This window comes from Haemorhous mexicanus, chromosome 6 (assembly GCF_027477595.1).
Source record: "Haemorhous mexicanus isolate bHaeMex1 chromosome 6, bHaeMex1.pri, whole genome shotgun sequence".
NCBI lineage: Eukaryota > Metazoa > Chordata > Aves > Passeriformes > Fringillidae > Haemorhous > Haemorhous mexicanus.
Genome location: NC_082346.1, coordinates 15935975 through 15958765, shown reverse-complemented (window position 1 = coordinate 15958765; position 22791 = coordinate 15935975). Strand labels below are relative to the sequence as shown.

The 22791-nt window shown below is 38.1% G+C and overlaps 1 protein-coding gene across 8 annotated transcripts in view; it reads left to right on the top strand.

Moving 5' to 3' along the window:
* The window catches only part of PLEKHA7 (pleckstrin homology domain containing A7), a 145622-nt gene that overhangs the window by 110512 nt on the left and 12319 nt on the right, over positions 1-22791 (top strand). For 7 of the 8 annotated variants that reach the window (XM_059848947.1, XM_059848946.1, XM_059848943.1 and 4 more), the window contains 13 exons: positions 3638-4154; positions 6111-6197; positions 8438-8491; positions 12680-12748; positions 12915-12995; positions 13839-13988; positions 14929-15030; positions 18496-18604; positions 19455-19693; positions 20080-20268; positions 20554-20671; positions 21516-21595; positions 22003-22203. In XM_059848947.1, the coding sequence (XP_059704930.1) occupies positions 3638-4154; positions 6111-6197; positions 8438-8491; positions 12680-12748; positions 12915-12995; positions 13839-13988; positions 14929-15030; positions 18496-18604; positions 19455-19693; positions 20080-20268; positions 20554-20671; positions 21516-21595; positions 22003-22203 (1996 nt within the window). The remainder of the gene's footprint in view (positions 1-3637; positions 4155-6110; positions 6198-8437; positions 8492-12679; positions 12749-12914; positions 12996-13838; positions 13989-14928; positions 15031-18495; positions 18605-19454; positions 19694-20079; positions 20269-20553; positions 20672-21515; positions 21596-22002; positions 22204-22791) is intronic. The other variant, XM_059848944.1, reaches the window with a different exon arrangement.

Sequence of the window (22791 nt, the reverse complement as noted above, 5' to 3'; positions counted from 1 at the left end):
TGACCTTGTTTTCTTTGCCTTTTCCTGACAAATGCCATTATATTCTCTGCATTTAGGATAGATTGCATGTCACCTTCCCAAAGATTAACAGAGTCATCTTTTAAATGGCACCTTCTCTTAGCCTGCTGAGTTTCTGCAGTGTTGTTAAATGATGGATGGAAGGGGAATGGTAGTTGTCAGATATCTTCCTGATTGCATGGTGTAGAAATTTAAGCTAGAGATGGTAATTTGATTTACATTTTGTTTTGATTTTAGAAGCAGTAGTAGAGCACTTAATTTTTTAAAGCTCCACGTTGATTGATATTCCAGCAGAAATGTTGCTAATGGAGAACCTCTGAGGATTCAGAAGGCTGGCTAATTCTTGAACACAGAATGAGTGCAGTTTTTATTTGTTTCCTGGCTCAGGTGTGTCCAGATGCTTGTCAGCAAGTTGCTTGTGACAAGAAAGAAGTCTTTCAGCTAAAGGGTTCACACAAATACTGAGGCTGTTCATATGACTGCTTTGGAGGAATGGCACCTTTTATATAGAGATCTTCAGACCTTTCAAATAGATGCTTTACTTGCCTTTCTAATGAAGCACTCTTGTTGGCTGAGTTGTAAATGTTAGCTGTCACTTCTGTCTTAGTGACCTCTCAGCTGCACTCAGTGACATCCAGAGTAGCCATCTAATCCCACTCTGTTCTCAGCAGATGGGAATACCTGCCTTGGTGAGATTCATGCCAGCCTTTCAGAGAGATCTCAAGAACTGGAAGAAAGTTTGAAAGGAGGCTTTCAGGAGGTTTTGGGTTTTAATAATTAAAGGTCAAGGTCAGGACCATCAAATGGCACCTGTTCAGAAATTGTTAGGTTTTGATTTGGTTCCAGTGCATAATTATGAAGAATTTGCTGTCTTTAACAGTTTACTTGCATTTTAGAAATACATAAACCCAATTAAGCTTAATATTTCCTCACTAGATACAGTCCTGCTGAGATACTTCTTTCCTTGCAAATAGTGTTAAAACCTTTCTTGTTATGCAGAACTTTCTGTTCCTTCCTGATTTGCTTAAGGAAGAAACATTACTTGTCTTTGTTAGCTTCTGTGCATTCCCATGAATGGGCACAGTGTTTCTAATAATAGTACTTGTTGTCTTTTGAACATCTTGCTTCTCTTTTTACAGTATCTTCTGTGTGATTGCTTCTCATTGCAGACCCTGAAGGTTTTCATGGCCAGTGGTCATATAATATGACATCAAGCCATTTATGCACTCTTTAATGTCTGCTTTCCTTTTTATGTTCTCTAGACCTCATCATTCAAATGAGAGGGATTCTCAAGAGCAGCTGCTTTTGCTCACTTTTAATCTCCAAAAAAGCAATAGTCCATTGTGGGCTAATTTGAGCCATTTGGGACATGGTTCTTTACCATGTGTTGTCTCAGAGCCTGTTTTTATATGATGCAAATTATCTTTTAAGCATCTCAAACCTTGTGTGGTAGAGATGCCACCAGCTTAAAGCCTGTCATCTCATCTTGAGGTTTCTCCCTGCTTCAGATACTGAGAAAACACAATGTGCCTGTATGTAGGCAGTTGCCTCCAAAGTTCAGCTCTGAATGTGACTTTCCCTGTGCAATGTTATCCACGTTCAACTTTGTTCTCTTTTTATAGCAGGCTGAAGTATTGCATGAAACTGGCTCATATCAGCTGCTCCACGTACTGCTTTCAAAATAACAGTTTTTATTTTTTCTCAGAAAAAATCTTCGTTTTCTAGAAGGAAAGCATGACTGCCCTTGCTTCCAACAAAACTCATGTTGTCTTTGTTTTCAGGTTGGTTTTGCTCCTAAAGCTGCCAGCCCTGGTGGCTTCATTGGCTGCCACCAATTCCAGCTGATCTCAATATTCTGCCTTTTAATGTCCTTTTAGAAAATAATCATACACAGGTGGTTTGCAACATCTGATAGTTTGCTTAGGCCTTCATGAGATCTTCACTAAATTGGGATATAGGAGTGGTCAAGTCCCCCTTGCCTGTTTTTCCACAGAGAAATCACCAAAGGAATCTGTCTTAGCTTCATGCCTGTCTCAGATGTCCTTTTGAAGCATTATCCCCTCCAAGCATTCTTAGCTCTTATTTCTATCTAGAGGAAATACATTTCTACCAACTTTCTACCACGTGTTTTCTTATAGAAAAATTGGCCAAGTACAGGACATTCAAAGTGCACATAATACAATGAACTAGAGAATTAAAAGAGGTTCCACGACCATGGTATGCTGATCTTTGAGTTGCCTGTGCTCATACTACCTGCCTGCTTTAACCTTCCCTCTGAAATTCAAGGTAACATCAAGATTTTGTGGTATGAGAGAGCAGAGCCTTTACAGATTTGTAACCCTCCAGGCAGTGCAGGCAATTATTCTACTTGCTGGCATGAGGGATTTTGTATCCTCTTGAGATTATCCATATTTCAAGGCAGGCCAACAGTGTCAAATCCTGCAAGTAAAAAGGGATGGTGGCAACTACTGAGCAGCAGTGGCTGGTAGGAATCCTTTCCTCCTTGCTTCAGTTATTCTTGGATGCTAAAGAAAGATCTTTTCTATCCTGGCCTTTTTTTCATGTGGAATTCCTGCCTTTTCCAAACCATGAGGTCTCCCTCTCACACAGAGAGGAACTTATTGAGTGAAGTGATGAAAAGATGCTTGGAGTTTCTTTGTTTGTGTGGTTTTATACTAGGTTGTTTTTTTTTTTTTTTAATTTTGGGGTTTTTATTGGTGTTGAGGCTTTGTAGCAAGCCTAGCAGAATGGTTTTCTCTTTGGAGATTCTGAATCAGTGGGCAAATGACTCCAAGTACAAAACCCCCAGATATTTGATTGAAGAATCAGAAATTAGACAGGCTCTTACACATGAGGCTACAGAAAGATTTTGTCCTCAAAGGAGGAGAGGGAGCTAACTAGGCTTTGTCAAAACTTTTGCCAGTTCTGTCTTAACACTAGCTACTAAAATACCTAGTTTGTACAGCTTAAGTGTTTTATGAGTCCAGTACTAAAGCCAGGATGTAATACTTCTTTTTATATTCTAATTTGTCAATGACCTTTGTTGTAAAAAGTCTCATGTTGCTCAAATCAGTAGAACCATTAGGTGAGAATAAATCATACAGGCTTTTGGACTTGGAGCAGTTTCTTAGTTTTTACTTCATTCACATGAACAAAAACTATCTGAGATATTCTGGGATCGGTGAGATTTCTTCTTGCTTTATAAGATATTTATACTGAACATGGATTTGCTTTCGTAAACTGCACCACCTAGTGGTCAGCACACTTTCTGTGAAGAGGAATATTTTAAATCGGGACTCACTCAACAGACATGACAATAATTCCTTTCTTCATGTTCTTGATTTTCTTTTTGGTTCAAACTACATAATGCTGTCATTCCTTAAGTTTGTTTCTAGTAGTTCATCCTAGGTTAAACACTAAATTAAAATCCTGTATTTCTGTGTTTGTGTGCAGGATAGCTGTCGTTAATATTGCTTTAACATTTCTGTAAATTCTGTTAAAATGTCTGTTATATGTCGTGTAGCTCCTCTGCTTATGCCATTAGAGGTGGTTTTTTATCAGTCACTCCCACTCATCAGTGTGTGCTAAAATTTTCTTCTTTTTTTTTTTTTTTCCACAGCCTCGCTTCTGATCAGACTCTTACACGTCAGGGTCCCAATCCTCCTTTTCCTGAAAACTACCACACTTTGCCAAAGAATACCAGGCAGCCTTCAGGGAGCTCACCACCACCAAGCCGCAATTTGCCGAGTGACTACAAATATGCACAAGATCGTGTCAGCCACTTGAAGATGTCCCAGGAGGAGAGGAAGGCAAGTAAGGATGGAACTGTTTGGCAGCTGTATGAGTGGCAGCAGAGGCAGCAGTTCAAGCATGGCAGCCCCACGGCCCCGCTTTATGTGGGTTCCTCAGACTTCATTGATCGTGCTAAGTCAAAAAGCTCATTAGATGTTCCACGCTCAATATCTGTTCCGCCCTCTCCCTCTGATATTCCTCCACCTGGACCTCCAAAAAGCTTTCTCCCACGGAGACCACATACTCCTGCAGAAAGGCTCACGGTTAAACCATCTGATGAGAGACAGACTGTGGATGTTCCTCTCGCTGGATCCCCCAGGAAGATTCGGAATCGTGCTGTAAAGGTTGGTATCCGTTTAACTGATTACAAACCGTTCTACACGTGGTGTCACACGTGGGGGGGTCATTTGATCATGGTTCATTGCATCCTTCCTCGTGTAGGAAAGATCATGTAAGTTGTAAAAGCTAATACAAGGAATAACTTTCTCCTCAAGCTCTTGCTATTCTGATCAGACTTATTAACTTTTGTTGGTTAGGAAAGGAAAATTGGTGGCACATCTCATAGGTTTGGAGTTCTTTTAATAAAAAACCAGAAGGCATATGCTTACATGTGCAAAGTATACAGGTGGTAGTATTTTAATGTAGAGAGTATGAAGGCAAGAATATAAAACTCAGCAGGATGGAATATTTATTTTTGCTTGTAGTTTTGTGTTTGCTGTGCCTGCTTTCTCTGCATGTTTTGCTATTGTAGTCATGCAGCTGATTCTGTTTTTAGTTATGGTAAAGCCCACATTATCATTATTACATATATTAATACATATATTAATATTTAAGGTCCATTGCAGAGTCTTTATCAGTGGGCTAACCAAATTCAAATAGTGTTGGTCTGAAGCTTGAACTTTCTGAATAGTTTCAGTGTGAGGATTTTTTTCTAGGGACTTTGGTACCCTCTTATCCAGAGGTGACAGAGGTTTCCCTATTCAGTACTCCAAATGCTCTCCTTGCCTAAGGAATTTGGGTAAATTTATGTTGAATCAAGGATTGATTTGTCTTGGTAGATTTGGAATAATTGGTATTGAAAGCCTCTGTGTTCACTTAAATCTTCAACCTCAGCCATGGGCTCTGATAAGGGAAGGTATTGGCAAAGGGAGAGACTTGTAAATCCAGATATCCAGTGTGGGTTTAGGACCATGACTTTAGGCTGCAGCTTCATGCACAGTTTAGATTTTTTCTCCAGTGTGTATGTGGTGCAGCAGTTGGGTGTCTTTCAGCATTTATAGATTTATAATATTCTGTCAGAGGGTGGAATAGTCTAGTGATTCGCAGAACTGGAAATTAATATTTTGAACTCCTGATTATATTCTACCACACATTGGTTTCTCCACGTGTAAGTTGAAGGACCATTGCCTGCTTACAAAGGCATGTACAGCAGTCTTTTCCTTTCCTGTGCAATGGAACTGCATAAATTTTAAGCTCTTTTTATGGCATCTTGGCTTTGCCAGTATTGGGAAACACAGTTCCTCATCCTAAAAACTTCTCTGTGGAGCTTCAGTGAAAGTTTGTCGAAAAAAATGCTCATGTTTTCCTATGTAAGCACACATTTAAATGTGTCTGCATAAATCCACACTCCCTGTACTGCTTTATTAAATTCCATCCAGTTGCACTTAAAAAAGAAAACCAAGGCAGGTGAGGCAAATTCAGTGTAATTCAGAGACAGGAATAAAAATAACTAAGACATTATTTTTGCCTTGAGGAACCCATAGAATTTTGGCTTTAAGAGAAAGCCTACTGCACACTCATTCTTTTATCATTCTTATTGTAAGCAGGAAGGGGCAGATCAAGGATGATCATTAAAAAACCCCTTGGTATTGATGGAAGCCATTGCCACAAGGTGTCAGTCATGTCAGTAGCTTCTTGTTCCCTGGCTAAAAGAGAGCATTCACAGTTGTTGCTCTGTGCAGCACAAGCCTGCTGTGGGAAGGCATCGTCCAACCAAGCCTTTTTCTGGGAGACATTGTGTTGGGGGAGGTGAAGTTGATGAACTTTATAAAAATTTTCTGAAAGCTACACTGGATGTTCTGCTGAAGCATCTCATGCTCTGCCCAGCATCACAGGTGCTGAATTTGTGTTTGTTCATTTGTAAGTTTTTTATCATCAAAGCATCAGGCTGGCCAGCGTGCGTTACCCTGTTCTACGCACGCCACGAATTCCAATAGAAAATCTGTGGCAGAGCTGCAGACTGAATTTGCCACAGCTGGCCCTTGACCCAATCCTTACCTTGTGTCTGTGGGTCCTTGCAGAGCTCCACCCACCTGGATCGCCGCTCCATGCCTGCCATGGGCTACATGACACACACGGTGAGCGCGCCCAGCCTGCACGGCAAGTCGGTAAGTGCAGAGCACGGCTCCTCTCCTGTCCTCCCACTAGTGCAGCCAAGTTTTGAAATCCAAAGGCTTTAATCTTAACTGTATTAGTTAAAGCACAAATAACTCGAATGAGAACTTAATCTTAACCCAGTAAAGCCTATAGGACTTTTGCCTTTCTCTGCAACGTGAGCAGGGGTGAGCTTTCTGTTATTACAGGATTCAAGTTTTATTATGTTTGTTTGACCAAATGCAGAGTTAATTAAATAATTGCTTAATCATGTCAAGTAACTGCTTTCTGGGCACTGAGGTGAAAAATGTAATTATAGTTCCTCTCCCTGAAGACTGCTAATTTCCTCTTTACAATGTGTCTAAATACCTGCAGCCTGAAGAGCTAACATTGCTTCTCATTCGATTAAGGAGACATCAGGCTAAGTTGGCTAGTATAAGAAATTACACAATCGCTCAGTTACTGCAGCACTTGCCAACTAATTCCACCTATCAGGTCAGCTGCTGCGTGGCTCATCTGTGACATTTTGTGACTCTGCAAATGCTTCATTAGTGGCATGCTTGAGTCTGTGCTTCCTTGCCCATTCTTTGGTATTCTACAGTGCCCAGGTCGTTTGCGGTTTTTCTTTGCTTTCTTGTATTTGCTATAAAAGATGAGCATTTTTAAGTTACAGGGTGCCAGTGCATCTGTTTCAAAGTGTCTTCTTCCTTTTTATACTGTGTATTTATACTATTTCTGAAAATGCTGCATCTTCAGAAATGTGGGTTAAAATACTACGTATAAGTTCATTCTAAAGCAAAACCATTTCTTTGTGCTGCTTTCATGGTGGGGTTGGCTCCCTGTGCCATGTGCTGCATCACCTGCAAATGGAAATGCATCAGCCAGTCTGTACATTCATATGGGCTTGTAACTGTGTCAGTTCTGCAGGTGAACATTGGTTCATAAAAGCTCAGGAGCGTCTCGGATCATCTATGGTGCTCTTGATTGCACTGGTGTTATCAAACTTGTAAATGTGAAACCAAACAGAAATGTACTCGCAGAGCTCTCCAGTTCCTGTTAGAACCTCAAAAATGGAGCCACCTGGGATTAAAATCTTGTGACTCCTCTTGGAATTGGTGAAGGCTTAAGCCCAAAACTAAAGTGATTTTTTGGAATTGAAGAAGTTTAATTTCCCGACTACCTCACCTACAGAACAACTGCACTAAGATGGGTGGTAATAACAGGGATTTCTCCAAAAATGGGCAGACTTTCTAGTCAAGTCCTCAGCCAGTCTTACAGGCTGATCTGACAAGAATTGTAAGTGAACACCTCTAAAGAAATGCAAGTGTGATCTATTGATTTTATGGCATAAAGGGTTTTTCTTTTCTTTTTCTAACTACACATTCTCATTGGCTCAAAACTTGAGAAAAGGTATAGTTGTGTTTTTCTTTTATTCTGAAGTTAATTGCAACCAGGATATGAAATGCTGACGAAATAGCAGCTAAAATTCTAGCAAGTTTTGGGCATTTTGGCTAACTACAAGTAGCACATTTGCAACAGTTAAACTTTATTTTGTATTGCAAATATCTTCTCTCAACAGAGGAGAAATAACTTTGACTTCTGTGAATGTTTTCCTTGAAGGTACTGTAATAAGATCTTGCTAGATGACTGTAACTATAAGATTAGGCTGATAGCAATTATAGGTGAGGCAGTGAAATATAAGGATCAATTTGAATGCTGTTACTTAAAAGACAAAATGGATTGTCTAATCATATAAATGAGATCTTTTTCAGAATTTTAGTCACAAAACTTATTTCATACTTTCCCTATCTTAAAATGCATATAAATTGTGATCAAAAGTATTCTAGTGATATATTATATGATGTGTTCTAGTTACATTTGTCATTCAGTCACACCACTGCAACTTTTGAAGCATTGAAGGGCTAGTCAGTGGAAATTGATTTTGAAAAACCAGCTTTTGAAGATGTATTGTTTCAGCTAGTTCTGTGTCCTATTAGAGGTGAAAACAAAAATCTAGGTGTTTGGAGGGGGTTTAATGAGGCAGTAATACTCTTGGGAAATATTTTGCCCATTTTTTAGCTGTAAATAGCAATATGCTGGTGGAGCAAATGTGCTTTTTCTTTATGTGCTCCTACTCTGTTATTTTGTTCTCTCTTCCATCTGTTTTCCTGTATATAGCAAATCCAACTATTCTGAAATGGTTCCAAACATTCAAATTTATTGCACTGTTTTTTCCCCATGTACTTGCCTGAAGGCGGATGACACTTACATCCAATTGAAAAAGGATCTGGAGTATTTGGATCTAAAGGTAAGATTTTTGGATGAGTCTACTTAATTTATCATCTTTTTTTTCAACCCAGTTGTCTTTTTTTGCATTGTGTTTGTACCTGTAAATTTTAAAGTAACTTTCTACTGGATGGAAACTGTGTTTTGCCTGTGCTTAGAGAATTGTGTGTCTTTTTAGTAGTGACTGTACAGTTAAAGTGGAAACTCAGAAAATGAGGTTGCTTTAGTTTGTAAGAACAATTTTTGTTCCTGGTACTGAGATGGATGATATGTGGGTTTAGGGAAATCAGAGAAAAAACAGGTTTGAAAGTGTTTCTCTGCTGTAGCATTAGTACTAATATGAAGTCAACACCTCTAAGTTAAAACTCGTGTTCTTTTAATCCAGCTTTTCCCCTTTAAATCTTCTTAGACTGACTTTTCCATTATTTGTATAATGTGCCATATGTTCTTGTGAAAATGTGATTAATTAGCACTGTCATTGTTTTCATGTTATTACAGCTAAAAGATTTCACATGCACCCATTCATCCATCCATCCATAGAGACAATCTGATCAAGTAATGTTGGGAGGTATTTCTCTTTGAAAAAGAATTCAATATTATACTGAGGTTTCTATCATCTGTCTAAATGACTTCTGTGTCTGGAACACTTGAAAGTTGGCAATTTGAAAGCAAATCTAGAATTCTTAATATCAGGTTTTGAAGGGCAAATGAGCCCAGCAAAAATATAATTTTTTTGCTTAGCAAAGTAGTTTGCCACTTTCTGTGGGATGTAGGATGTCTTGCCATATATAAATCACATGGTGTTCCTGAAAATCAAGGTGAAGGGAAATTTGACACCTTGTTGTCTGTCTGGTTTGCATGTACAGAGCTTACTGATGCCATGGGGTGTTGCCTGTGAGCTGATTGCACCTATGAGGATGTGTATTTCAGTCTTATCTGATCTTTGAATTCCTGAATACATAACCAACTATATACATGGAAAATATTGCTATAGAACCACATATATATTTAGCATATAATATAGAAGATGTCTATGTAGTCTAACAGTCTACATGATCAAATATGTAGACTGTTGGAATCATTAATTTAAATTAAAATTAAATCCAAATTTAAATTTAAATACAAATTTAAAATAGGTTGGACACATTTCGTTTTAAGCCTTGTCCTTGGTTTGTTCATGGCTTTGCCAAATGTAACTGCAGCCCAAGCCATCAGATGAATTTTATGACAAATTACAATTTAACAAGTCCTACAAGGTAAGAAATTATTAGTAATTGCAGTCTTTTTTCCATTGTAAAACACAATCATTTTCACAGTTGACGTGACCACAGGTCAAGATTCTGAAAATGTGATATGCTTAGCAAAATTCTTGGAGGGGGGGTGGGTTGTCTTAACTTATTGGTGGATTCTGTCCAGATTAATTTGTGGCAGTCTGGAGCACGAGGAGATATTTGGTCTCTTAGAGTTCCCCTTGTGCCTTCCTACTGCCTGTAGCACCTAACAAAAGCAGCCAGAAAGGAAAATGTATGGGGGCACCTGATACTTCTGGGCAAAGAAACTTAATGCCAGCTGGTTCCCTTTTGAAAATCCTGACACTCAAAATATCAAACGTGTTTCCAATGGAGTGATGTCAATTTTCCAAATGGGAATTTCTTAATAACCTTCTTTCTGTCGTGGTCCAGAAATGTAAAATTTCAGGTCAGGTTGCTGAGAGATTAAAGAGCCCGTGTGAAAGTGGAGAAGGTGTCCCTGTGTTGGTTACATTTGTGCTCTGCCACTAAATGTAGCAATGCTTTGATTTGTGATACAAGGGAAAAAGAAGAGTGAACTGCATAAAAGGAAGCAAATGATACAGATTTTAGTAACAGCAAATTCCCAGGTCATGTGTGTAATATCTTCCATTTAAGACCCTGGAAACTTGGATAGAAAGCCAATTAGTTCAAGTATCCCCTTTGACTGCTCTGGGCTTTGAATTAGACTCACCCTGATTAATCAATTTCAATTAGGACTGAACATTTTGGAACTGGAGTTAAACTTTTTTTCCACTAAATCCATTATTTCTGGAGATCTTTCTTAGAGGTTTTGAAATAGAACTTTTCAGTGTGAAATTGTGGTTGAGCAATTAATTGCAGAGTGCTCAGGTGTGACCTGGGTGTGTGTGATCAGTGCTGCTCGTGGAGTTCTGAGGTTTGGGGGCTTAAATCTTGACGTCTGTAACAAGCTATGACTCAACTTTTGTTTGAAACAGATAGAAAATAATGGACCTCTGATCAACATGATATACAAAGTGCTAAAGAACTCAGCACAAGGGTTACTATCCAGTATACATGTAAGACTGCTTGCATTGAAGTGTGCTCATCCCATCGCTTTTTCAAGTAGCAGTCAGTGCTCTGGCTTTTTACAGGTGTCTTTTGGTGCACAGTAGTGCTTTCTTTCTGTGGGATTTTATTTTTACTTCCCTTTTTCCCCCCCCCCCCCTCTTTTGGAATCTGTATGCAAAATTATGGCTGACCTCAGTGTTTGGTTTCATTTTATCATGTTTTGGAAATGAATGTGTCGAGTAGTGACTCCTGTGTGGAATCTGGAAAATGTGAAAGCATGCTTAATCCTCATTATGTTGTCATGTTCACTGCTTGATGGTTAACAAATTCCTTACAGTTCTGATTATGTAATTTAAAGTATCCCCAGATTCTGTAGATGTGTTTTTATGTTGATTCCGTTGCTTTGAAAAAGGCTTTTGCATTGTCTTAGCTTGCAGGTAATTAAATATGCAGAATTATTACTTTTGATATGCTGGTATTTTATGTTTGTATTTAATTAATTGTTGCAATTATCTATAGGATTTAGCATTTAAATGATTTTGAAAGACAGTTTTTTCTTCTATCTAACATGTAATTGTTGAAAAAAGATCAAAAAATTGAAAGCTTCTAGCAGCAATAAATACTATTGATTTTGGTGGTGCAGAAGTAATATTTCACCACTCAAAAGTACATGAGAAGTCTTCAAATAAAGTCTGCCACTGGAGGAGAGAAGATGATATTTACCTCACTTAGGGTAAAATTTAATTCCTTTTAAAAAGCTAACATGATCCTGTAGGTGACTCTTTAGGTTAATAAGTAAAATATGTAGCTTCAAGTCTGGAGATTGCCATTTGGTAAAAAACCAAACTGCTTCTTTATACCCCTCTTACCTCACTGAAAAAAGCCAACAAATTCAGCTTTTGTATCAAAAGCTCTCCTCTTATATTACTGAAGACAATATTGAGGTGAATTTTTCTTCTTAAACTTTTGCCTGTATATGAATAAGAATATGCTGTATATGAATACTACTAATCACCAGCTGGTCCTGTGGTAAGATAGTTCCACTGTGGTAAAATGTTCCAGTGATTTAAATCATTAGATTTTAAGGCTTTTAAAAAAATGTGTTGTTTACGAGCTTTATTATATTGCTCTTTTCTTAAACTCATTTATTCACAAAGAGGGTCCTGTGTAGGCAGTGGAAATAATAAACATTTCTGCAGACACAGACATGCCTTAATTTTTGAGGTTGATGTGAAGGTTGGAAGTACAATTGAGTATTGTTTTGGTACTGATTCTAAAACTGTGTTATGTGAGAAGATAGTCTCACCAGAAATGGAATATGAAACCAGTGATTTATGGAATGAGAGATTTGGTACATGGCAGCCATGTCAAAATAGATTAATTACATTTCATTCCTCTATAGCATTTTTATAGCAGTCTGCCTTTAGTAAAATCCACCCTGTGCTGAGGAAGATACTGTTCTTTGTAGAATGAAACACTTGCCCAAAGTTATATTTTTAGTCATTCATGAATGCTGCCATTGTTGCAGCCACGCATTTAAATGAACAATTCCATTCCTTTGGCTTCAAGAAGGCTGTTAGAGCAGAACTGTTCAAACTACTAGATCTTGCAGGAAAAGGACTTCTGTAACCAGAGACAGGTGGGATTATGCTGTTTTGTACAGAATTCCAAGCTGCTGGAAGAGTTACTAAATAGCTTAATATAACTAGTAATCCCTTTTGTTAACACTTCTCATAAAGTAAAGCCAGATTGAAAGAACTTGTATCCAAATTTTTTTTTTCTTTTAATAAAAGTGAATATTTAACAAAAGCTTTCTTTTCACTGCTGAAGCATCATCAGGTTTTAGTTTGCTACAAATTTCTTACGTTTTGAAAATCTGTTCCTCTTAGGTGACAGGACGTGACACGTTGAAAGAAAGAAGTGCAAAACCTGTCAAGGTTGCAGAAAGTGATATTGATGTAGGTATCAAACACCACTTCAGCACCTCTTGCACTGATTTCTCTGTTTCTTTTGTACAGTTACATGATGGTTATTATGCTCCTTGGGGTGAAGTATTGCAAGGGGATACTTTTCTGCTTGGTTTTTAAAATCTAACCTTCTGTATGTGTATGATTTCATTTCCAGGTGAAACTGAGCATTTTCTGTGAGCAGGACAGAATTCTGCAGGACTTGGAGGACAAAATAAGAGCCCTTAAAGAAAATAAAGTAAGCAGGTTAAAAAGGGCGTAGTAAAACAAACCAGAAACTTCTAATAATGAAGTATAAAATAGGAAATTATAAACAATAAATTGAATTAATGGATGATGATTGTGCTGTATTGTGTATATACTTTTATAATAACAAGAATTAGGTTTTTATTTAGGATTGAGTAGCCATTCTGAGAAAACATGTTTTTGAAAGTGAATGTTTTAAACCCATCTGCTTCACTTCCTGTGAGCTATAGCTGTCAATAAACTGAGGTGATTATAAAAATAATAATTAAAATAAATGTATATATCCTAAAATGAAAGCGCTGTTCCAGGTGGATCGTGTGGAAGAGCTACTGTGCAAAATTAATCCCATGTTATTTACTCCTGCCTAAATGAATTTGGCCTCTTTAATGTTTTAGACAATATTTTAAACCCTCACATGACTGTTTCACCCACAGCAGGGAAGGAGAGCCTGTCCTTAAGCAAACAGCTGGTGCTGGGCTGTGGTAGGGCTGTCACAGTTCTATACTGCTTAAGGGAGTTCTTCTGAAACTGTAAATTACACTTTTGTACAGAGGGTAAACAGAAAAATTCCCCTCTCACTCCTTTGTGTTTTCAACAGTTTTGGCTGCTTAATGGGAGACTTAATAGAAAATACCAGATAATTTTGGATACAATAGGTAATTAAGGCTCTTGCAGTTTTTGTTTACATGTGAGTCTCCAAAACAGGAGGCCAGTGCTAACCTCTGTTGGTTTATAGGGAAGACTTGGGGCATGGAAAACACCTTTCATATTCCTGCAAGTAGATGCATAAATTTCCATGTAAATGTTGTAAACTTACTCCTGTCTTCTTTGTTAGGATCAGCTGGAGTCTGTTTTGGAGGTTTTGCACAGGCAGATGGATCAGTACAAAGACCAACCACAACATGCAGAAAAAATCTCTTACCAGCAGAGACTTTTGCAGGAGGACCTGATACGTATTCGGGCTGAAATATCCAAAGTTTCAACAGTGAGTGTGTTTGGTTGCTTCAAGAAAACCAAGATTAAAATCCCAGTTAGATTAAAACTGTGCTGGTCATTGGGTAGGGGACTTAAGACCTGTTCTGAACAGTTTTGGTTAAGGTACAGGGTACTAAACCAGACCAAAAAAAATTAAACAATCTCTCCAACTTTTGTTTTTTAATGCCTGCCTCTGATGCCCCCAAAGCAAACAAAAACCCCTCACCTTTTCAATGTCTTTGTTAAGTGTGGGCTTAAATTGCAAATCTTTCAGCAAGTCCTTTGAAAATATAAATGTGATTCCAGGATGTTTTTCCTGAGTAAAAGGAGTTGGGAAAAATCTGTTGATATTTCAGTAAAAATTTACCATTTGTATTATAACTTAATAAAATTCAAGTATAATGTTTTTTTCACTGTATTATGACTGCCTCTTCATGAATGTGAGACTAGCTCTTGGTAAGACTGTTTCTAAAATTGCATGAGCACCTTCCCTGTAGTAAGGTCTGATCACTAAAATGACAGTATTATTTAAATGTAAGGTCTGGTCCCTAAAATGACAGTACTATTTAAATGTTTTTAGTCAATTTGTGTCTGTAGAAAATGTATGGCTTTCACAGTCAGCATGTAAAATGTATTTGTGGGCATAAATAGCATAAAGTCACTGGAAAAAGGGCTGTACTGGTACAGGGATTCTGTTACATGCCAATTTGGGGTTTTTTTGGGAAGCTGGCCAGAGGTTTTTAGCTATTGGTTCTTGACTTGATTGTGCAAGCTGTGAAGGGTTTTCAGGTGTACAATCAAGTCTAAGCAACAGTGTAGACTGAAATGGATTCTTTGCTTCTTTTTGTAATAGAACAAGAGTAACTTCAGAACTCTTTGGTGCTCAGTTGCAGGCTGGAGAAAGTGGTTTTGAAGTTAGCACTGTATTAGAGTATTCCTTCTGTTTACAGGAGATGGAAAATGCCTGGAATGAGTATCTGAAATTAGAGAAGGATGTGAGCCAGCTGAAAAAAGCCTTACAGGAGCAGATGAGCAGCTCATTGGTATCTCAGGTGAGTCCATTTCCAGACACTGTAAACACTTGGAGGGTGGGTTAGTCTGAACTTCAAGTTACCATTTCATAGGAGGCATGATCTCTGCCATTTTTGCAGCGTGTTCAGCTGTCATGTGGTTTGGTTTGCAGAGTTCAGGCACTGTGGCAGCATGGCTGTGCACTGAGAAAAACCACTGCATTGTCTTGCAGCACATGCAGTAGTGCAGTAGTTTCTCACAAGTTGTCTATGCTAATTTGTCATTATTTTATTACATTTTTATTCCATGCTGACATCTTGACATGGATAACCTCTTCCATTTATAAGTCTGTGCAGGACTTCTTAGCCTTCCATTTATTTGATCTGACACTGTTGGCTTCTTTATCCATTTTTAAGAGCATCAGTCACTGGTTGTTATTGTCATTATTGGTTCTTTTTCATGTTCTTCTATTTATGGGAGATTTATCTCTGCAGATTGTTTTGTGAAGTGGAGTAAGTGTTTAACAGCCATCAGTAATTGAAAGGCATCTCAGTTTTAAATCAATTATTCAGTTTCAAATTTTAAAAATGAGCTTTGTTTGAAACTCAGTTCTTTTCTTTGCTGAAATGGATGTGGAATACCAGATTATTATACCAGGTATGTAATATTATTATTATTACATACCTGCTTACAGCTGGTGACTTTATTCTCAGGGAATACTGGATAATTTTTCCTTTGGGCTGAACAAAAGGAACGCAAATCTTCTCAAATCTTTCTCAAATCTTAGTCTACTTTTCTAAATATCTTGGACCAAAAAAGCTCACTAGTTAAATTTTTTAGCTTGTTTGCCTGAAGTGTCTGATCAGATATAATTTGAAGCCTGTTTATTTTTACTATTAATGAATAAATGTTTGTATCAAAGCAAGAGTTGTAAAACCTTTTTGATTGCATCAATCTTCAAAGTACATTTTCATTTACTTTTCATTTTGGGGTGTGGGGAGTGATTCAGTTTCTGGAGTCAGAATATGTAATTGAGCTCAGCTGTAGAATATATTTTAAAGAAGAAATCCCGGGGGAATATCAGAATAAAATGGTCCTTGTATGAAATGACTTAGTTTAACAAAGGCAAATTACACCTTTAAACAAAACACACCTTTCTAGACTATCTTGAGGTAAAATTTCCAGTTAGGTGTTAAACATGCTTAAAATACTGGATGTGTGGCATGGGATTCACCAATACACATGGAAAGGAGTGTGGTTTGCACAGGAAAAAATGTTAATTCAGTTTGATTATCATCTCATATCACATCAGTGATTAATTATAAATACACACACAGCCATAAGCACATTATCAGTTGTATGTGTATATACTTTTATATATCTATACATATAAGTATGCACAGATATGTTTGGCTAACTTTTAAAAAAATGTTTCTGAATACCTATTTTGGAGATTCTAAGGGGAACTGATTATTTTCAGAAAGTACTGAATATTCTAAAACACTATATTCCTTCAAAGAAGTCTCACTTGAAGTACCCATAATAGTTAGAATTTTTTTTATCTCTGCCCAAGGGCATGTAGACTCCAGATTGTTTATCTAGCATTTTCCAATAGCACTAAATTAATACACACTGTATTTAAAAAAAATGCAGTCTTTGTGGAATGTTATTAAAAATTCAGTAAATTTGCAGGCTCAAGCTGCTGTAGGAGACCACTGATGATGTTTCTATGTAGCATTAATTAAGAGGTTAAAACCTAAATGTTTAAGCAGCTTGGTCAGAGTAAATCTTGCTTTTTAGAATGTAGCTTCAATTGTCTTTTGCTGAAGGGTTGGGGAGGATCTGGGCATGCTGAATTTAACTGAGATGGGATATTTTATCAGTGATAACTTCTTAGTTGGGAAGTGTTTCTCCTCTGGCTTTATGTCAGTCTAAATTATGTTTCTGTTTGATAGAAGTTAGAGAAATAAAATTTTCTCACCAAGTTCCCTTTTCCTGCTTCCCAATAAAGTGTATTTATACCCCTCTGTAAACAGCAATCTTGGCTTTCATAATTTTAAAATTAATTCATCTGCTTATCGTTCGGCCCAGGTCCATTTTAGATGTAAAATATTCTCTTCACATCAATATTTAAGTAATGGGAAGAAATAATATAAAAAGATCTGGCTTTTCTACATTGCTAATCAAACATTTTCTGAGTGGTTTCAGAAGCAGGGTGTTCAGTGCAACATAGTGTTTTTTCACCAGTTCTGAAGCTTGATTATTGTAAATCCATCATTTGGTTCCTTCTAGTATGATTAATCTCAGAAAAATGAAATGAAATGTGCAAATTTATAGTTTGTGTCCTGACAATCTTTCAGAATATGTCCTGTCTCTCGAGTGAGTTCACTACAGGCAAATAACATTCTCCATCATTTAAATGTTTGTGTTCTTGGCACCCTGTTTGCTGATCTGTAACCTGGCTGAACATATTTCCTGATTTAAGACAGAAAGTGGAAAGCAATTTATATGCCTTCCTTAGCTCTATGAGGTGTAACAGCTTTTACTGAAGTTTTTTTTCCACCCTCAGCCTTATAGGATTAATTAGTAGCTATTTTGCAGCTCATGGCAAGTGATGAATTTCTGGAGTTCTTGAGCAGTTTGTGAGCAATTCTTAACTTAAGTGTGTCACTGCCTTTGCTTCCTTTAATGGTGTTTGGTTTTACCAAGTTCATTCTTGATGCAAATTTTTGAAATCTGTGTTGTCAGGCTTTAATGAATTAGATGACAGCAGCTATTTAAGATGTTTGGAATGACTGAAGTGGTGGCTTCAGGAGCCAGGCTGTGATGCAGCTCAGTCTGTAGGCAAAGCTTCCCTTCCTTTCTTTCCTCCTGGGAAAAAGCCTTGGTAAAGCAAATAGGATGCAAGATGAGAGCAAGTCCTGGAGCAGCAGCAGCAATATATTGTTTTAACTTGTAATACCTCATGGCCAGCAGGCCTAACAACTGAAATATGAGCAGAAATTAAAATTGTCAGCACCTCTGAGTTTGGGGTTTTTTTTTTTTTCTTTTTTAATACTGGGTATTTCCCCTAAAAGTATTGAGATGTTTTTTAAGGTTGCTTTAGCAGTCTTAAGTATGATAGGTATAAGATCAAAGTTCAAATGAAAAATGTTATACATAAAATGTGTTCTGGAAACACTTTTTATGTAGAACATTAAACTATGTTTTTGTAGTCTGAACAATATTGTAGAAAAATACAGACTTGTCTTTTCCCCTGTCTTCTATAGGAAGTCTTCCAAGAGTCAGAAAATGCTCTTATAAATTTTATGGACAAGTTATGTTTGTTGGTGTTTTGTATTTATTAGTTTTTATTTTAAAATAATTGTTTAACTATTTTCTAAACTCCTAAGTTTTCATGTAAATTCTGTAATTGTAATTTGGTGGTATCAAAAGAAGTAAAGGCCCATCATAAATTAAAACTGAGGTATAATTGATTTTTTTTTTTCTCTTACTACAAACAACAGGAGAAAACACAAATACAAAAAGACTTGTGGAGAATTGAAGATGTTACAGCTGGCTTGAGTGCAAACAAAGCAAACTACAAAACCATAGTAGAGTCTATAAAGAACCCAGGTAAGGAGAACATGATGAAAAAATAAACAATATACTAGTGCAGATGAGTCTTTGGGTCTGTGCAAATAATCTGGAAGTTTGTTCTGCTGCAGAAAATCCAGTGAATTCTGATACTGGATGTGTCAGAAATCTCTGTTGATTGAGTGCATTAACTTGGTGTTTCTTTGCCTGGGGTGACAGAAGAGTTTTTTCTTGTTTGTTTTCACATACCAATGGTTCTAAAATGTAACAGGCCATAAAAAAAAGGGAACAACAATTACAATAATGGGCTACATTTTTCAAGTTGCAGAAGGGGTTCCTGTCAGGTGCCAGGCCCTTACCAGTGTAGTATCTGTTCTGCATCCTTTTCTCTGTGTTTTTTCCTCTGGGTCTGTTGGTTTTGTTTTTTTTTTTTTTTCCCTTAGATGCAGCCCAGCTGCTCTTGCTGCAGTTGCCTTTCCCCTCTCTGTGCAGGCAGGTGTTTGGTGGGCAGAGCAACATCAGCTCTGGAAGGGAGGAGGGGAAAGTGTGTGTGGTCTGCACTGCAGTGGCTTTATTGCATTTCAAAGGCAGGACCTGGTGTGTTGGGGTATCGAGAGGCTGTTAACGCCTACTGCACAACTCACCTTTCACACACAGAGATAAAATAGCTCTGAGATGGTCTAGATCTGTAGGCAGCTTAAGGAATCTGTGGCATGGGGGCAGGTGCAGCTTATGGACTGATTTCATGTAACTCTGAGGCTTTTCCTTCCTTTGCTCCCGCTGCCCTCCATCAGGAATCTTATGGGATGATACTGAACCGTGTGGTTTCATTTTTGGCCTGAAAGACTCGTTGGATCCTCATCAAGAAATGTTTCTATTTCTCCCCTAGAGAGAAAAACAGTGCCTTCATTTTCTCAGTCTTCAGTGCCTTCCTTACCAGCTTCCCTCGCTGCTGTGGAGAGCAAACTTTCCGTCGCGCAGAGCCCTCCGCGCAGCCCCCTGAAATCCCCCCTGGAGGTCAGGCTGTACCCACAGCCCTATTTCCAGACCAGGACACAGCACCAAGCACAGCAGCTGAAAAAAATCGAGCCACCTCTTCAGTCACCAGTCAAGCTCAAGCCAAAGGTTGTAAGTGCTGCTCTTGTGAGATTCCTTCAGCAGTGCTTCCATTTGCCTTCTGTCAGGAGCAGTGGGAGTGTCGTGGGTGGGCAGTGCACACACTGTGGAGGCACAGCTGTGGGTGTTTGTGTTGGAGCTGAGCCCCAGCACTTGCAGCACAGTGCATGTGGAGCCTATTGTACACTGGCCATAGACTGGTTTGGAATGTGTTAATATTCAGAGCTTTCCTTGGAAATGCTTCGTGGTTGATTTCTTGGGTCTTGCTTGGTGTGGACAGAGGAGAGCATGCTGAAGCAGTCACAAATACTTCACATAATGCACTGACCTTTATCTTGCAGTTTATGCCAGACTGTTTCCACGCTCTTTGCCAAATCCCTGCGTTTTCCTGTTCCCAGGAAGATGAAGCACCGCCCAGACCTCCTCTCCCTCAGCTGTACAGCCCTGAGGATCAGCCACCAGCTGTCCCACCCCTCCCCAGAGAAGCCACTGTCATCAGACACACCTCGGTGCGGGGCCTGAAGCGTCAGTCGGACGAGAGAAAGAGAGACAGAGAGCTCGGCCAGTATGTCAATGGAGATTACAGGGTGAGCACTCACACTCCTGTACCCCTGCACTGCAAAGATTGTGGGAACCTTGCATAAAAGATGTTGTTGTTGTCTGTAAAATATATTGACCTTTAATAAAGTAATCATGGTATAGAATGGCAGGGAGATAACAGTGACATCATAATGATAATGATCCATGCCATATGATAATAATGGCAGAGAGAGATGTAGCAATCCTGAAACAAAACTTGAGGGTTTGTTTAAGGATTATTCAAACTTGCTGTCTGTGATTTCACTTGAGCTGATGAGTATTTTTCTGTGTAGGTGGAGCTGCGTTCATACGTGAGTGAACCAGAGCTGGCAATGATAGGGGGGGACCTCAGCCACCCTTCCAGTGCTTTAATAAGCCCTGACAGTGGATACCAGACATTACCTACCCGTGGTAAGCCAGAATTTATGGAATTGATCCCTAACAGTACTGTCTGTATGGGAGCTTTTCTCTTGTAGGGTTTCCTAGAGATAATCTTTATCACCAGATCACTGTTTTTTACATTAACTATTCAGTGGAAGTTTAGAAATTTTGTGCATTTTAATGGTGCTGTTACAGACAATCAGCCTTTAGCAAAGCAGCTTTATATAGAAGGCTTAAAAAAACTCCATAGCAAAACATGGAATTGGCTATTAGACTGTCTCTTATATTCAGAGTTATTTTTCCTCATAAGTTCTGTGCTATCTTTTGCAAAGTCCAAGTATTTTTCAAACACCTATATTGCCATTAAAATGTAACTGATAAAGTGTATGAATATAGTGCTCCAAACATTATATCTGACTTGAACTCGATCCCCACTGTGCTATTGTCCTGCAGCTGTTTTGGAGGTGAGGATAGAGATGATATTTGGGTCAAAAGCAAATGATTTCTTAGCCATTTTCTTCTTACCTCTTCATTTCTAGCTGTGAATGTTAAGGTTTTATTTCCTTAATAGATGTGATTATTTGTACAGTCTATTTACTCTTGTACAGCTGAGTTCAACCTATCCCTCCTTTTATATGAACTTGTAAATGATTATAGATTTTTCTGACTTTCAGTCAGTAGCGACCTGAAGCACATTGTGTTTGCCTTAAATGAAATTTCATGCCTTTTATGATCATCCAAATTGCAAAATGTGGGCTCAAATACTGACCAGAATGCTACAGAAACAGTATAATAAAATTAGTAAAACCAAACTGATACTTGTCTTATTTTGTCTTTCATTTGATTTTAAGGCATTCTCTTTTTCCTTATAAAGGTTTGTCTGGATCAACTTCCAGATTGCACCAGTCATCTACCATTTCATCGTTTGCAACACTTCGAAGGGATAGGTCCAAGGTAAGCTTTAAATAAACTTCTCAAGGCAAATGTCTGAACTGCTTGAAATAGTTAGGCCCAGAGTACATTTTGTGTAGCAGGAAGTGGGATTGCAGTAGCCTGGGACAGGAGCAAGAGCTGCGACCTGACAAAGTCTCCAATTCTTCACTTTCTTAAATGAACTGGAAAACAGACAAACAACTTACTGTATTTCAAATAAATTTATAAACCAAGGTTTAGAGCCAAAAATCAGCACTACTAATAGGAAACAGAGAGTTGAGAGAGTATATACAAAGAAATGCAAAGTTAATAGAATAAAATTTAGTAATGAGATAGGAGAAGGAGTTCATTTTTTTTTTTTTTTTTTGTATACTTCTTATAAAGTATTAATTACAACATGTGTTTTGTGTGCCTTGTGACTTCTCCAGGAGAGACCAAAGAGTGCCTTGGAACGTTTATACTCTGGAGACCACCAAAGAGGCAAGATGAGTGCAGAGGAGCAGCTAGAAAGAATGAAGAGACATCAGAAGGCATTAGTGCGGGAGCGCAAGAGAACTCTTAGCCAGGGAGAAAGGCAGCCTGTTTCATCTCGCTCTTTCATCAGGCCCGTGTCTGCAGACGTAGGCTCAGTATGTTAGATATGCCTTAAAAGGACTAAACTAAAAAATCTTTGGATTTATTCTTCTTTTCTTTTCTTTTTTTTTTTTTTTTTTTTTTCCCCCCCCCCGGCAAGCACTTTCACTTGGGCGTGTGTGATGCTTCTAGTCCAATTAAATTCGTGTTCTGTGGTATCAAATGAGTTCAGGGAGAGTGAGGAACAGATGATATTTTTTACTCATAGTTGTGTGGTAAACGTAGCAGGTTCAGCAGGTAAGTTGGTCAGAGGTTAGTGATGAATGGAGATGCCAGAGTATTTTGGGGTGATTTCAGAGCCTTTTTTTTTTTTTTTTTTTTTTTTCCTCCTTGGAATTGTATTTAGAAAGTGACAGAAGCTTGTACAGTTTTAAAACTGCTTCATAATGGAATGGGCCTTTTAGAATGTTGTTTCTCACCATGGGTGTTTTTCCTATTATTTCATAAATTAGCCTGCAAGATAGTTGGTGGTAATATCAGACCAAGGTGGTGTCTGTTTGTTCTTTTTAAAAAAGATGATAAATGGATAATCAGTTTTAAAATCTAATCATGCTGATTAGGAATTTGTGTGAGAGCTAATGTAT